The sequence below is a fragment of the Balaenoptera ricei genome, chromosome 10 (assembly GCF_028023285.1).
Source record: "Balaenoptera ricei isolate mBalRic1 chromosome 10, mBalRic1.hap2, whole genome shotgun sequence".
Classification (NCBI taxonomy): Eukaryota; Metazoa; Chordata; class Mammalia; order Artiodactyla; family Balaenopteridae; genus Balaenoptera; species Balaenoptera ricei.
This window is the reverse complement of record NC_082648.1, coordinates 26,483,811-26,499,825: the sequence shown is the minus strand read 5'-3', so window position 1 is coordinate 26,499,825 and position 16,015 is coordinate 26,483,811. Positions and strand designations below refer to the sequence as shown.

At 37.9% G+C, this 16,015-nt stretch overlaps 1 protein-coding gene across 4 annotated transcripts in view; it reads left to right on the top strand.

The window, feature by feature from the left end:
- DENND5B (DENN domain containing 5B) overlaps positions 1-16,015 on the top strand; it is a 214,622-nt gene that overhangs the window by 158,854 nt on the left and 39,753 nt on the right. For all 4 annotated transcript variants that reach the window (XR_009505338.1, XM_059935599.1, XM_059935600.1 and 1 more), the window contains 4 exons: positions 5,820-5,913; positions 10,206-10,337; positions 11,610-11,762; positions 12,636-12,714. Coding sequence is in view for 3 of the 4 variants with exons in the window: in XM_059935599.1 (XP_059791582.1) it covers positions 5,820-5,913; positions 10,206-10,337; positions 11,610-11,762; positions 12,636-12,714 (458 nt within the window). In the remaining variant the exon portion in view is untranslated. The remainder of the gene's footprint in view (positions 1-5,819; positions 5,914-10,205; positions 10,338-11,609; positions 11,763-12,635; positions 12,715-16,015) is intronic.

Below are 16,015 nucleotides of genomic sequence, written 5' to 3'. Positions count from 1 at the left end.
CAACTGTAAGAATTTCATACACTACTTACAAAGCAAAAGCAAATAAGCAGTCTTTAGTATTTCAGCAAATGTGGTCATCTTTGGTAAAATTATGCTTAGAACTGAGGTTTAATAATGCAAAGAATAAATTAATTACTTAACAAGACCAGGAATATGTGGACTTCATAGTAATTTTCTTAAGCAGATGCTCATTTCCCTGTTTTGAAAATAAAATTAAACTGGGCATTTTGTCTCACAGAGTGAGATGCTAGTTATATCCTGTAAATTAATATTTATCCTTATCTTTTGTGCTTTTCCACTTTGCCTGCCAGGAGAAATGTTCATCCATGTGTATTCTGCTCATTATATAAGTTTATTAGCTGGTGTTTATAATCTATTTCATATTTTTACTATTTATTTGATCCACCTTGCCCAGTAACCCTAATTTTTTAAATCCCTGAACAAATTTTACTATCTTACACTGACTGTTTTTTGCTACAAGGCTGTTTACAAGGCCTCCAGGTCTTTGTACATTGTGTTACTTATATTTTAGTTTTCCTCTTTATTTATTATATAAGTTCATCAGCTGGTATTTATATTTTGCTTCAGAGCTGTTAAAAAAATATTCATGACACTTGTTGAAGATGGTAAGACAGACTTTATTCACGGCGGAGGGGCACCTTTATTCAAGGTGTAGGGACCACCGCAATTGGGTCTTGCAGTGGAGATGGAGATTAGAGGCTTCTCTGAATACTGCATGGACAAGTGGGAATTTATCACCAAGGAGCAGAGTGGAGGTCAGCAGATAGAAAATTACTAAGAGGAAACATCATGGGTGTGGGGGATTCTGACTAAACTGACCTAACAGGATTCTTGTGGAAGGCAGGCCTAGGTGATTAAACATCACCTGGGGAATGGTGGAGAATTCAGAACATGATCAGATATCCAGAATGATCATATAATGAGAGGGGAGATGGCTTCCGCTAAACTGACTTAGCTAGGTTCTTGCTAAAACTGGATTTTACAAAGAAATGCACAAATGGGCTTAGGAAAGGTTAGGAGTCTGACTAAAGTTTGGTCAAGCAGAGAATCTTTGTCAGTGTCTTGATATGCTTTTTTTCTGGATCTTCCTTTTCAGTCACCCAATTCTCTTTGTATCCTTTTTACAGTCTTTTTTTTTTTTTTTTTTTTAAAGAACCAGATTTTTTTGGTTTTATTGATTAATTCTGTTTTGGGGGAGTGAGTGGGGAAGTATGATCTATTCCAATGACTTCTATACTACTTTATTCCTTCTACTTTCCTCAGGTTTTATTGTTCCTTTATTAGCTTTTTTTTTAATATAAATTTATTTTATTTATTTATTTATTTTTGTCTGTGTTTGGTCTTCGTTTCTGTGCGAGGGCCCTCTCCAGTTGCGGCAAGCGGGGGCCACTCTTCATCGCGGTGCGCGGGCCTCTCACTATCGCGGCCTCTCTTGTTGCGGAGCACAGGCTCCAGACGCGCAGGCTCAGTAGTTGTGGCTCACGGGCCTAGCTGCTCCGTGGCATGTGGGATCCTCCCAGACCAGGGCTCGAACCCGTGTCCCCCGCATTAGCGGGCAGATTCTCAACCACTGCGCCACCAGGGAAGCCCCCCTTTTTACAGTCTTTTATTGATCTTTTGCTTTAGGGACATTTCCAAGAATTCTACTTCAAAGATCTGTCACTAGATCTTTGTACCTTTTTTTTCCCGCTCTAAACCTATTCTTTAAAAAAAAAAACACAACACTATTTTAAGAAGGGTTACCTTCCTTTGCTACCATTTTTATCATAATTATTCAGTGTTCCTCTAAATAGCAGACTGAAATGAGATGATTCGTCAGTTTGAAACCAAAGCCATGCATAAATTATTTAAGAAGCAACAAAAGAAGCAGCATTCTCATTTTAAGCTTTTTGTAAATTGGATACTTCATTAATAAGAAAATTTTAAATTGTGAATTGTCATTAATGCAGTATGACTTTCGCTGAATGGCAAAAGTATAAATTCATTTTTTAACTCGTGTATAGCTCTGTGCTGTCAGGGATATACTCAAGAGTAAATATTTCTAGAGTAGTACAATGAATACAGTCATGGGGATGATAAGTCAAGACCTGAGAAATCTTCTTAAATAGTTTGATATATGAAGAAAACATAGGCAGAACACTCTTTGACATAAATCGTAGCAATATTTTTTGGATCTGTCTCCTAAAGCAAAGGAAATAAAAGCAAAAATAAACAAATAAGACCTAATTAAACTTAAAAACTTTTGCATAGCAAAGGAGACCATCAACAAAACCAAAAGACAACCTACTGAATGGGAGAAAATATTTGCAAATGATATGACCAATAAGGAATTAATACCCAACATAAATAAACAGCTCATACAACTCAACATCAAAAAAACAAACAACCCAATTAAAAAATGGGCAGAAGACCTGAATAGACATTTTCCCAGAGAAGACATACACAGATGGCCAACAGACACAGGAAAGATGCTCAACATCATTAATCATCAAAGAAGTGCAAATTAAAACCAGAGAAGTATCAGTTCACACCTGTCAAAATGGCTGTTATCAAGAGGACCACAAATAACAAATGTTGGTGAGGATGTGGAGAAAATGGAACCCTCGTACACTATTGGTGGGAACGTAATCAGTGAGGTCACTAAGGAAAACATTATGGAGGTTTCTTAAAAAACTAAAAATAGAACTATTTTATAGTTCTATTGCTATATTTTATAGCATTTCCACTTCTGGGTATTTACCTGAAAAAACAGAAAACACTAATTCGAAAAGATACATGCACCCCAATGTTCATAGCAGCATTATTTATAATTGCCAAGATATGAAAGCAACCTAAGCTTCCATCAACAGATGAATGGATAAAGAAGATGTGATGTGTGTGTGTGTGTGTGTGTATATATATATACACACACACACACATACATATATACACACAATGGAATATTACTCAGCCATAAAAAAGAATGAAAATTTGCAATTTGCAACAACATGGATGGACATGGAGGGTATTATGCTAAGTGAAATAAGTCAGAGAAAGACAAATAATGATATCACTTATATGTGGAATCTAAAAAATAAAACAAATTAGTGAACATAACAAAACAGAAACAGATTCACAGATACAGAGAACAAACTAGTGGTTACCAGTGGGGAGAGCGAAGCGGTGAGGGACAAGATAGGAGGAGGGAATTAAGAAGTACAAACTACTATGCATGAAATAAATATGCTACAAGGATAATACTGTACAACACAGGAAATGTAGCCAATATTTTATAATAACTGTAAATGGAATATAACCTTTAAAAATTGTGACTCACTTTGGGACTTCCCTGGTGGTCCAGTGGCTAAGAATCTGCCTTCCTATGCAGGGGACAGTGGTTCGATCCCTGGTCGGGGAACTAAGATCCCACATGCCGCAGGGCAACTAAGCCCGCGCATCACAACTAGAGAGAAGCACACACGCCACAACGAAAGATCCCGCATGCCACTAAGACCCGATGCAAACAAAAATAAATAAATAAAAGTTTGTGGGTTTTTTAATTATTTATTTATTTATTTTTGGCTGTGTTGGGTCTTCGTTTCTGTGCGAGGGCTTTCTCCAGTTGCGGCGAGCGGGGGCCACTCTTCATCGCGGTGCGCGGGCCTCTCACTGTCGCGACCTCTCCCGTTGTGGAGCACAGGCTTCAGACGCGCAGGCTCAGTAGTTGTGGCTCACGGGCCTAGTTGCTCCGCAGCATGTGGGATCTTCCCAGACCAGGGCTCGAACCTGTGTCCTCTGCATTGGCAGGCAGATTCTTAACCACTGCGCCACCAGGGAAGCCCTAAATAAAAGTTTTTAACTAAAAAAAAAAAAAAAAAATTGTGAATCACTTTGTTGTATACCTGAAATTTGTATAATATTGTATATCAACTATACCTCAATAAAAAATTAATTGTAAATAAAAATAAAACCACCTATAATGCCATCACCATGAGATGTTAACATTTGGTTTTATGCCCTTCCATTGCATGGATCCTGATATGTGTGCATGTCCATACTTATTTTGTTTTGTTTTTTACAAAAGTAGAAAATGCTTACACAATGTTGTATCCTGCTTTTTCATTCATTATTGTATCATGAGTACTCTCCCATATTATTGATATTACTAGTAACTTAATTTTTTTAAATGACTATATGACGTTTCATTATATAGCACCTCCTACTGTTGAACATTTGGGTTGCTTTGAGCACATTTACTTGATTCTAAGTAACTGTTGGTTGTAAGATCTGCTATTAATTCAAAAGCTTTTTGGAAAAATTATACTTTAAACATGTATATGGTGTAGAAGATTCATCCTAGTTTCAGGAACATTTAAAAGCCAAAATGTGAGTCTTAGAATAATGGAAACACAGAATTGGTTACTGCATATATGCTGTGATGAACGTCTATAAACCTAAATATTAGACTGTGTCTCTGATTACATTTATTTAGGGTACATTTATAGAAGGGGCAGGTGATGTAGTTGACTCTGCAAATAAAATGGCTGAAAGACATGATACCAACCCTTCAAGCGTTTATAGTAGAGAGGATTATATAGAAAATAGAGATAAGTAATTATAACACACTGTGATAAATACTACAATTGGAGAGTATAAGAGGGGTAGCTAATTTAGATTTGGAGGAACCATAGAAGACTTTCTGTGTAGCATCTAAAGCTGTCTGAGAGATGAATAGAAGTTGGGAGAAAACTTCATCTTCAAAGGCTCAAAGGTGAGAGAGCTTATCCCATTGGAAGCACTGAGGTAGTTGAAGACAACTGGAGTTTTAAGGTAGAAAGGGTGATCAGCAGAGAGTTTAAGTAAGCTAAGAATTGAAAAATAGCCATTGGATTGGCAGTGAGGGCTATAAATGGCTTCAAGAGCATTTTCAGGGGAAGAAGGTGATTTGAGATGAACAAAATATCCAAAGATAAATAAGTAGAGGCCTTACACCTAAACTTTTCTTAAGAATGTTTACATGAGAAGAGTGAAGAAACAGATTTAAATGTAACTATAGAATGTCGAGAGAGACCAGCATACTTGTAAGCTGAAGGGCAATACTCAGTTGAGAGAGAAAAATTGGAGATATGGCACAGGAGGTTTCTAATGGAGCACATTGGAGAAGGCAAGAGAGAACTGGTCAGGGATCCTGGTGGAAGCAATAGTTGTGGCCAATATACATTATACTTTGGGATTAGAAGAAAGATGAGGGGTTTGTGTGTGTGCATCATTGAAGTAGAGGGTAGGAAGAGGGAGGCAAGGCTGGGTCATCAGTTGAGTGGAGGCACTTGAGGATAAAGTGAGAGGTTTGGGAATGGGGAGCGGGGGAAAGTTGATAAAGGGCAGGTAAAGTGATTCATGGTAGTCATGAGGGAAATCAATAACTAATTTGCATGGATATTTTAAAAGGAAGTGAGAGGGTAGTAGTCTCTATCCAGGTTTGGGGTTCTGTTGGGCAGGTAAGGTGGAAAAGAGAGGATCATTACAGCTACTGTGCATTTTTTTAACGTCCGTTTCAACAAAGCATTGATTGTGGTGACGATTGCATATCTCTATGAATATACTAAAAACCATTGAATTGGATACTTTAAATGGGTGAATTGTATGTATCTAAATTACATCTCAATAAAGCTGCTATATATGTTTAAAAAGAATTGATTGAAAAATAAGTATTGTTGGTCTTTGGTTTTCAACAGTACATTCTTTCTATTTTAAAGACAAGTGATCACACTTTTTTTTGTTTGGTTGTTTCTTTTAACCTACCCCTTCTGTTCTTTCAGTCGCTGGGTAAGTCGGAGTGCCACTGCACAGCGCCGGAAAGACCGCCTTCGCCAACATTCCGAGCACGTTGGGCTGGACAACGACCTGAGGGAGGTATGTGGGCTGCCTTCCCGGGATGCCTTGATGCAAGAGCTGTGAACTAGGCCTACTTAGCCCAGCAGGTGTCAATTGTGTAGGTTCTTTCGTGTTCTTCTAAAAGAATCGTTCAATTATGTTTTAAAATAGTAATCCTTTTATACTGACATAGCTGAAAACACCTTTTTTTTCCATTTTTTGTAATTTTAATACATCTAAAATAAGGCTGTAAAACAAGTCTCCCTGTGTACCACATCAAGTAAAGGTTAAGCTTAGGATAAATTTTTGGTCAGTATGTCTCCCACAGGGAAAAAAGGTATAAGAGCATAGACTTTCTAAGTTTCAAGCATAATTTAAACTTAGTAAGTAAAGATATATTTGCCTGTGCTTTGTCCTTGGCTTGCTGACACCATTTTTAGGAGTGTTTTAAAATTATTTTAAATTGAGATCCTTATGCTTTATTTGTACTACTTGAAAATAAAACGGTAATTACACATTTGAATAATGATAAGTAAGTTTTTATTTTTTCTTGTGATCAAAAGAAAATGTAGTTAGAAGATCCATTAACTATTTTCTAAACTCAGATGGGTAGAAATAAAGCAGAAAACAGCATTCCAAATATATATATTGCTCTTTGTTGATGTGTTCATATATATATATATATGATTTTAAACATTTTCTTAAGAACTGAAGCATAGCCTGTCTACTGCTTTTCTTTTGTGCTGCTGTATTTCTTCTCTCCCTTCCCTTCTGCTGTGACTTTATCATATGCATGCTTGTTTTGCTGTCTCTTTCTCCCTATCCTTTTCTTTTTTGCTTTTCTGTCATTGGCACTTCTCCATCCTCTTAGCCTTCCGGGGAACTTGTGGTCTGTCAGAACTCCATGGCATTCTGGGAGTGGGATCAGGGTCCACCTCCTCCTGCACGACTTCCTAAAAAATCCTTCTCTGAGTGCTGCCTGGTATGTTCTTTGCCTGAAAGTGCTTTGCAGATGTTCCTGAATCTTGTCTTTGGTGTTCCTCGAATCATCCATGTGTATGAGTGCACATAGCTCTAGAATGCCTCACATCACCTTGTGACGTGAACTGTTATCTCTCCACTTCCTTTTGTGATTGGTACCTTTTCATGGTGGTGTGTACTAACAAGAGTAATTCTATACCATTGGCAGGTAAAACTGATTATTTGAATTCCCTATCAGTGGTGTTTTTGAGGGGGAAAGGGGGGACTAGATCTAGCACCATTGTTTTTCTTCCAAAGGGGAAATACATTAAATATTCAAATTTTCTTTTATTTAAGCATTTTGCAAAAGTGCAGAGGTGATTCATTTTCAAACAACTTTTCTTTTGCCGAGTTTTATCTCCACAGTGTTTTAATTTACCCTTCCTTATTCCTGGTCTGTATTTTATATGGTCAGAAAAATCAGATCATCAATATAGAATCTTAGTGCTAAGAGGAACATTTGAGGTAACTTTGTCCAACTTGACATGATTTAACTGAAGTCCAAGAGGCTTGCCTAAAGTCAAATGGACACACAAAGTCAGGGCTAGGCGCACAGGCCAGGCCTCCTTACTCAAAGCCAGTGCCCTTCCCAGTAACCCTGCACACTGGGTTGCACTGAACAGCTGCTCACCTGAGGGCCAGAGTTACTTAGGACTCCTGGTTGTATTTTTTCCCATTATGACATATTAGTATAAAGACATATTAATATAAATTTACTTAACTTTACAGTGGTCTGCTCTTCACAAGCTCCATGTTGGTTAGAGGGACAGTGTGTTGATTAGAAAATTCAGGGAAAGCCTGTACTAAAGAGCAGTTATTTCAGTGTTTACTGAATAATAGGATATATTTTCACAGGTAGCTCCTACTGATTTGCTTTTGGCTTAGACAAAAACGACGAAGAGCATAGTAGAAATCTCAGAAGAAACCTGGGGTGGCTTCCCTCTGTAGGGAAATCGACTTTATTATAAAACCACTCCTTGTGAAAGATTTCTCTTTCTTCTCAGTTTTTTATCTTAAAATACACCTTTTCTTCCAGCGACCCCAAAGAAAATCACATTTTTATTGTCACTTGTTTGCTGTAAAGGCACTGCTCTATTTTTGTAGTATACAGGGGCAGCCTCACTTCTTGCTGTGAGGAAGGGTCTTGAGCCACCCCTGTATCCATTCTGTGCATGTCTGTGGAATGTTGCTTATTTTGTGACTTCAGCAAAGGTGCTCAGAAGGAGAGTTTGCACGTGGCCCTGTGGAATTCACCGTTGGCTAATACTACATCTGCCCTGTATGTGCAGGGTGATTGGTGAATATGGCCACTCAAAGGACAGCCCCATTCTAGCTTGCTGTCATTTATAAAATAGAACATAAACTTTAAACAGTGCTTAATTTTTAATCCAGTTATTGACTTTTAAAAATCTAATTATGCATATATTTCAGAGAAAAGAAAAATGCCTGCGGCTTCTTCCTAGCCTCTTGCCTAACCATGTACCTCACTTCTTTCCTTGTAGCCAGTGTGTTTCTTCCTAAGCCAAGTTTAATACTTAAGTCTTCTTGAGAATTGAGTGTTGTAGTGGGTCTCTCTGCATTTGCACAAGTCCTAAAGATGGAGGAATTGAGGCTGGGGGAGAAACAGAACCCTTTTAACATTTAACAGTTAACATTTGTTTTTACCAACCATTTATCTCTCATTTGTAATATTCCAGATAACATTAGTACAACCTGAAATGATAGGAAATGCAGGTATTATAATCTCATATATGATCCCTGTCTTATATCTCAGGTTTGTTTTTCTGAAACTTTTCATTTCCTGCTTTTATTTATTTGAACATTAACCTTCAGGATGTTTTGCTAGACCTTGTTACACTTAATTTCCCTAGTGGTGATAATTGACTCTCATTGTCCATTTTTCCTCTTTCTTTGACCCTCTAAAAAAGATTTGAAGCAGAAAGATGTATACACAACTGTTATAGCAACTAAATTCTTGCAGAGTTCATTTCATTTTTTAATCTGTTCTTAAAATAATTACACTGGAAAAGAGATTATTTTGTTAATGCTGCCTTTCGGCAGGAGGGCTGATAGAAGTAGAAGGTAAATGGATTCGTTGAATCCCTAATTGGTGAGATTTTTAACAAATTGTACTAGATTTAGCAGGTTATTTTTCTTCCAAGGGGAATGTATTAAATGTGCAAACTCTCTTTTATTTAAAGAATGCAAAGGATTTTACACATCTTTTTCTTATAATATCGAATTTCCCCTTAAGATAGAAAAGATAGACTTCACATATGTATCTGTGGGAGGATGTGCTGGCTTGCAATCTCTCTTTCTCCAATAAACTGCTGATTTTACTGTATAATTTAGAGCAATTATTCTCTAAATATGGACCTAAGACAGACTTTTTGGAGATTCTGCCCTGTGATCCTGATACAAACATAAGGTATCTGGATGAGCTTTTGCAGGTACCACAGAAAGAAGAGAGACAACAGCTGTCCTGCGCTAATTACGTGTAGTGATTTTTTTTTTTTTCCTGGAAGTTCACTAATCAAAGCTCAAGAGCAGTGGTCTGAGTTTCTGTGGTCCTCTCTGATGTCTCCTAAAATAATATGATATTTCTGCTTTCTTTTGACTGTGGAACAAGGCAAAGGAGGGATGTAGCAAAATGTCTTGGAAACAAGAGGCCTCCTCCTGCATTTGGAGCACATGATACTTTTCAGAGTGATCTCATAGCTTTCTTGTGAGGCAGGTGGGCTTGTTTTATGCCCATTTTATGAATAAGCAGATATGCCTGAGGTCATAAAATTTGTTGCAACCATTTTCCAGAGCTCCTGATTTTACTGTTGTGACTTGATTAGGGCAAAGGGTTGGGTTGGACAGCACTGCCCAAGAGGTTAGAAACATGTCAAGGCTCTTGTTTTGTGGGGAGATGGGTGGAGGAAACCAGTGATCTGAGAATCACTGGGTTCCTGTAGAACCTTGGATTTGTTATTCAGACACGTGAATTTTTCCATCCCAGCCATGATCGTGACTAATCACACCCCTGGGTATTCCCAATAAAAAGACTGAACTAGATGAAACTCCATCTCATTTTGAATGAGTTTTTACTTGGTGTGGCTTCTGTCACTCTCCTTTTCACAGGGCTAACAGTAGAGGGGGTATGAATACCCTCCACCTTTCAGTGTGCTAAACCTTTCAGTGTGCTGTTGCACGTATACACTTATGGCCTTTTTTTGCATCTTGTTGTTCCTGCACTTGTTTGTAAGGTTAAGTAGGTCAGAAGAATATCTGATGTTTATACATTAAAAATACTCTTTAATTTTTAGAAATACATGCAAGAGGCACGAAGTTTAGGAAAAAACCTGAGGCAACCCAAATTGTCAGACCTCTCTCCTGCAGTGATTGCACAAACCAACTGGAAATTTGTAGAAGGCTTATTAAAAGAATGTAGAATGAAGGTATGTATTACTCACTGTGCAGGACAGTGTACATTCATGTTCAATCCATGTATGAAGCTGAGCTGAGCCAACCCCCACTTGAGCCTGTAGCTTCCTTAGAAGGACACTTTTACTGGGGCATAAGCCTCATGTGCTCTTTACTGAGGGCATGAACCTCCATGGGTTCTGTTAGCCACAGAGTCAGTGAAATGGGAGCCCTGCATGGTTTTTCTCACCTTTCAGCCATTGCTATCTTCCTCTCCAACATGACAGATATTAAGCCAGTCAGAAGTTGTGTCAGGGATGTCATCATCTTATGTGAAAGGCAACACATTTTTTTGTATGTGTTTATACGTGTCTCTGTGTGCACCTGTGCAGAACCTTATCTGTGCTCATATGTGTGTGCGTATATCCATAAAGAAGAAGACCTTAGCTGTGTTGTAGGTTTGTGTATATTACACAGGAGTCTCCTCTCAGACATCTGTGTTTATCAGAGGTAGCAATACAAATTGACAAAACTCAGAACATCATTTTAGCCAATAACTTCATTTATTTGACAGTCATTTCTTGAGTACCTTCTCTGTATTCAGTAAATGCACTATTTTAGCATCAGCTTACAATGCTGAATCACACAGACAAGGTCCTTGCCTAGAGGAACTAGATTCTCTCTCACTTTACATTTTATGAGGGCAGCTAAGTCTGCTGTAACTTAACTTACTTGAAACTGATTTCCATTTCCTTTCCATTTTCTGGTACATACTCATAGCAGAGAAGAGATGAAAGAGAAAAAGAGAAAGGAAAAAAAGAGGTCTGCTTCACTCACAAATTAGACAGTTCTGAAAAAATTTAGAGCTGCCTGTTTGTATTGTAGTTTTTGCCTAAGTGCAATCAAAACTAAGTGTGAATATCTTTAGTATGCTAAGATGAAGTGTGAGTTGTGGCAGGATGGGGTTTCAGATTCTATAGTATATTTTCTAGGCCTGGTGTAATCCCCCAGTATTATTCAAGTTAGTAATCTGAAAATTGTTGTACATAAGCATTTACATGAGGATACTTTAAAATAGCATCAGAGTCTCTCTTTAGTGACTATTTCTCTGACAAAATAGTAAAAGTATACATAATATTACTTGTTAGTTGACCACAGAGATTAAGACACTTTTCCCAAGGTGATTCAAAATCTGCAGTTAGAAGTATAATGAAGGGGAACCCAGATCTCCTTATCCAGGAATTGACTTGATGGCTTTTGGGCTCACTGCTGGGGTTAACACTTGTGACCACGTGTGATGTTTTCAGACAAAACGCATGTTGGTGGAAAAGATGGGACACGAAGCAGTGGAACTGGGCCATGGGGAAGCAAACATAACCGGCTTGGAGGAGAACACCCTGATCGCCAGCCTCTGTGACCTGCTGGAAAGGATCTGGAGCCATGGCTTGCAGGTCAAGCAGGTAACAGTCTCAAGAGACCCTGGTGACAGGGCGAGTTAGGAGCTCTGTTAAGAAAAGTAACAAAAAGAAAAAGATATTATAAAAATTAAAGGTTATGTCCCTTTGTCACAGGATGACTAGAAATACGCCACAGGCATTTTAGTTCCAGAAAAAGAAAATATAACCCATGATTAGCAGACAGTTTGGGGCTCTTTTCTGGTAAACAGGAAAAGATAAAACAACACATTCATTGCGGAGGCTGTATCCCCTGTAGATTCCATTAAGTATCTGCTTTCATCACTGTCCAAGAAAAAAATCTATTAGCCAGAATTAACAGTTCTTTGCCATTTTAAGTAATCTGGTTATTCAAGGTGGAAACATAGATGATTTCTTTGCTTTTGTCCCTCATTTCCCTTTCTATTATTTTTTTTTTCTGTTCATCTTCCTCTCTTTGTCCCCTTTTCTCTATCTCCTCTTGCCCCAGTTTTCTTCCCTCATTGCTACTGCATACATCCAAACATATTTTGCATACAGAAATACATTCTGTGCTGCTGGAGCCTTTAATTCCATGCTTGCTTGTGTGGCCAGTGTAGACAGCCCTAGTTACATACAACTAAGTAACAACCGAGCTGAAGTCGGGAATTTCCTTGGCTGCACTCCTGCCCTTTGCTTAGCTGCCCTTCCCCAGGCTGTTGCCAGTCTTGTCAGTGAGGCAAAGGATGACCCTCACTACACGTGAGTGGGATGCTCAGAATGTCACACAGCTCGGAGTGGATGAGCTTGGGTCTCCCAGCTTCAAATAATAGGCATTTCAATGTGAATGGTTTTGATAAGTTATTTTTTGATGAATCATTTCTTATAAAATGAAAAATTTTATATGCCTTGTACTTTCAGGGGAAGTCAGCTTTGTGGTCACATTTAATTCAGTTTCAGGACAGAGAAGAGAAACAAGAGCACCTTGCAGAATCACCAGGTGAGAATTCATTGGCTTGATGGTTTCTACAGCACTGGCAGCAGTGAACCATGTGAAAAGTCAGTGCCTATGGCTTTGTCTCCACCTCTCTCAAGCTGACGCTCATCCCATCTTGCCAAAAGCGGGGTAAAGTAGAAGGAGCAATATTACGTACTAGCTGTGAGACCTGGGAAAAGTCCCTTGACCTTTCTGATCTTCAGCTTCCTCATCCACAAGATAGGGAAAATAATATTAGCCATGCCAAGGCTGTAGTGTTGATCAAATCAGAAAACATTTGAAAACTTCTAATGAGTTGTAATCGTAGATCATACAAGTGGTATTCCTTACTCTCACCAGTATTAGGGTGTGGTGTATACTGGTTTTTTACTTAAATAAAAGTTTATTCACATCGTTAATAATCTTTCAGGGGAGAAAACGTGTATATACGTTTCAAAAATATTCAGAAATCAAATTTCTTCTTCAATTTATAACAAGACATCTCATGTTACAGTATCATGAGTCATTACCTAATAACGGTAAAATAACCATCTATTTCACAAAAAGTAGAAGTAACCGTGGAAAGCCAGTAGAGGTAAAATGTTTTATACTGAGTCAGCTATTTGGGAACATTTTCTAAAATTATTGATTACTTTAGACATTGAAAAATGTAAAAAAAAAAAAGTTTTCTTTTTTTAAAAACTCATAAGCCAACCACCAGTTTAAGAAATAAAGCATTGCAAATATGATTGAACCACCCTATTTCCATTCCCCTCACTGCCCCTAGAGGGCAATACTACCCTAAATGTGGTGTTTATTGTTGGAAACCTAGTTTTTCAATGTATCCAATAAAACAGCTAGGAATATGAATTTGATACTACATTGCCCTGGAGCCCCTCTAAACAGAATGTCAAGGTTCTGATGTCCCAGGATGTAACTATATTTATAAAGATTTAGATAGAGTTTAAAAGCATTCTCTAGTGTCCATCTATCTCCGTTGTCCATTTTTCTATTGAAAAAGTAAAAATGCATTGGCATATTCCCTGAAACTATCTCTAACGTTTACCCACGTTCATAGAAGATTTAGCTCTTCAGACGTAAGGCCATAACCAAGGTAGTTTACCCTAATTAGAATAAATAAATTCCTAGGAAGAAATAACCATTTGTAGGATGAAATGCTGCAAAGCCAAGCTCAGTTAAGCAGGGAGGTGGAAGCATTTGACTCTTGGGCTGAACAGGCATGTGAGAATGTCCAGCTGTTAAAGTGAGCAGCTACCAGGCAGCACCAGCAAGTTCATGGCTTTGAATGGTCAAATTGTGGGTGGTTGAGCTAGAGACCAGAGACTCAGCTGTTTGCAGGGCCTTTCAGTCAGTCAGTGATGACACCAGTACAACTCTGAAGTCAAGGCTCAGAAATATGGAATGTGTCAAAGCCGCATGCAGTCCCTGTGCTGCACTGCCAGGTGTCAATGAAGGGCTGGAGATCTAAGAACAAACATAAGCTAAATATTGTACTGATCCTAAGTAGGATTAATGTAAGCTGTGTAGCTTTTGAAATCAAATTTATTGTCTGTCTGAAGGGGTGGATTTGATAAATATTGCTCTAACACTTCTGATAATTCAGCCCACGAAGTTAGGACTTAAAAAGATGACAGTGTGAAATGTATTTTAAAAAATCAGTTTAAAAGTAAAATCGTTCATTGTTGAGAAACAGTGTGTTCTAATTATTTAGAAATTAGCAGTTCACTGACTTTAATGATTTTAAATCTGGATGTTTGTTTGTTTCCCCAAAAAATACTTTTTGTTTGCCAACTACTTAGCTTCCTAATTAATGGCAGTAAACAGTCTGCATCTTCATATTAAGGAAAGATCCTCCAAGTCCTTAGAGATTCACAGTGGGTTTGAAGACAGCTCTTATTAGCATCGAGCCAGGCTGAGATTAGGTGATAGATCATTACTATTCTTTCAGAAGCAGCACTAAACAGGAATCAGACATTTTAAGGGTTGCAGAAGAATGGAAAAGATCTGTCTTAGTAAGAGGACCATAGCAGGGTAGACTGTCTTGAAATTTTTTTAATAGATTTTATTTTTATAGCAGTTTCAGATTCATGGCAATATTCAAGAGATGGTTCAGAGATTTCCCCTGTAGCCTCTGCCCCTACACATGCATAGCCTCCCTCATCATCATCATCCTCCACCAGAGTAGTACGTTGCTTACCGTTGATGAACCTACATTGACATATAGTCACCCTAAGCCCATAGTTTATTTACATTAGGATTCACTCTTGGTGTGTCGTGCAGACTGTGGGTTTAGACAAATACATGTTAATGACATGGATCTGCCATTGTGGTATCATATAGAGTACCTTCACTGTCCTAATAATGGTGTGTTCCTCCTATTTATCCCTCCCTCTCCTCTAACTAACCCCTGTCAACCACTGATCTTTTTTACTGTCTCCATAGTCTTGCCTTATCCAGAATGTCATATAGTTGAAGTCATATAGTATGAGGCCTTTTCAGATTGGCTTCTTTCACTTAGTAATATGCATTTAAGTTTCCTCCATGTCTTAAAACTGTCTTAATTTTGACCTAGTCAAATTTTGACCAAGACACTGTACCTAGTAGTTAAAAGTCCTATTTTAGAGAAAAGATCTCAGAATGCAATTGATTCTAGAAAGAGCACTGTTCTTGACATATCACCCCAAAGTTTCTACCTTTAAGAATGTTGACCAGCTTAGACATAGGGAGTGGGGTAGGATGCAGAAGGGAGTTGAAATACCATTTTGAACGGTTATTCTGGATCTAGCCAAGAATTTGGAGTCACTCTTTAAACGTCTTATTTTCATCAAAAGTTTTCTTTAGTTACTTACCTGTCCGTAGACTATAGATGGCTCTATAAAAATAATATATGCAATCTGCGCTCTACAAACTTGCTGTCTATGCAGTAACATTGATTCAGGCAGAATACAAAGGAATTCCTGTGGCTAAGTATTAAATCCATGAGTGTTTATATTGAAGGAGAAAGAAGCCTATTGCATTTGAGTATAGTGAATTAAGAAATACTAATAGAGAGTTCCTTGGTGGCCTAGTGGTTAGGATTCAGGGCTTTCCCTGCTGTGGCCCAGGTTCAATCCCTGGTTGGGGAACTGAGATCCTGCAAGCCATGCAGTGTGGCAAAAAAAAAAAAAAAAAAAAAATGTATATATATATATATATATATATATATATATATATACTAATAGAAATACACATTTTAAAATAGTTCATAAATTTCTCTTCTGGCTAGAGTAGACTTCATGGAAACTTCTTAGATTTTAGATCTCTA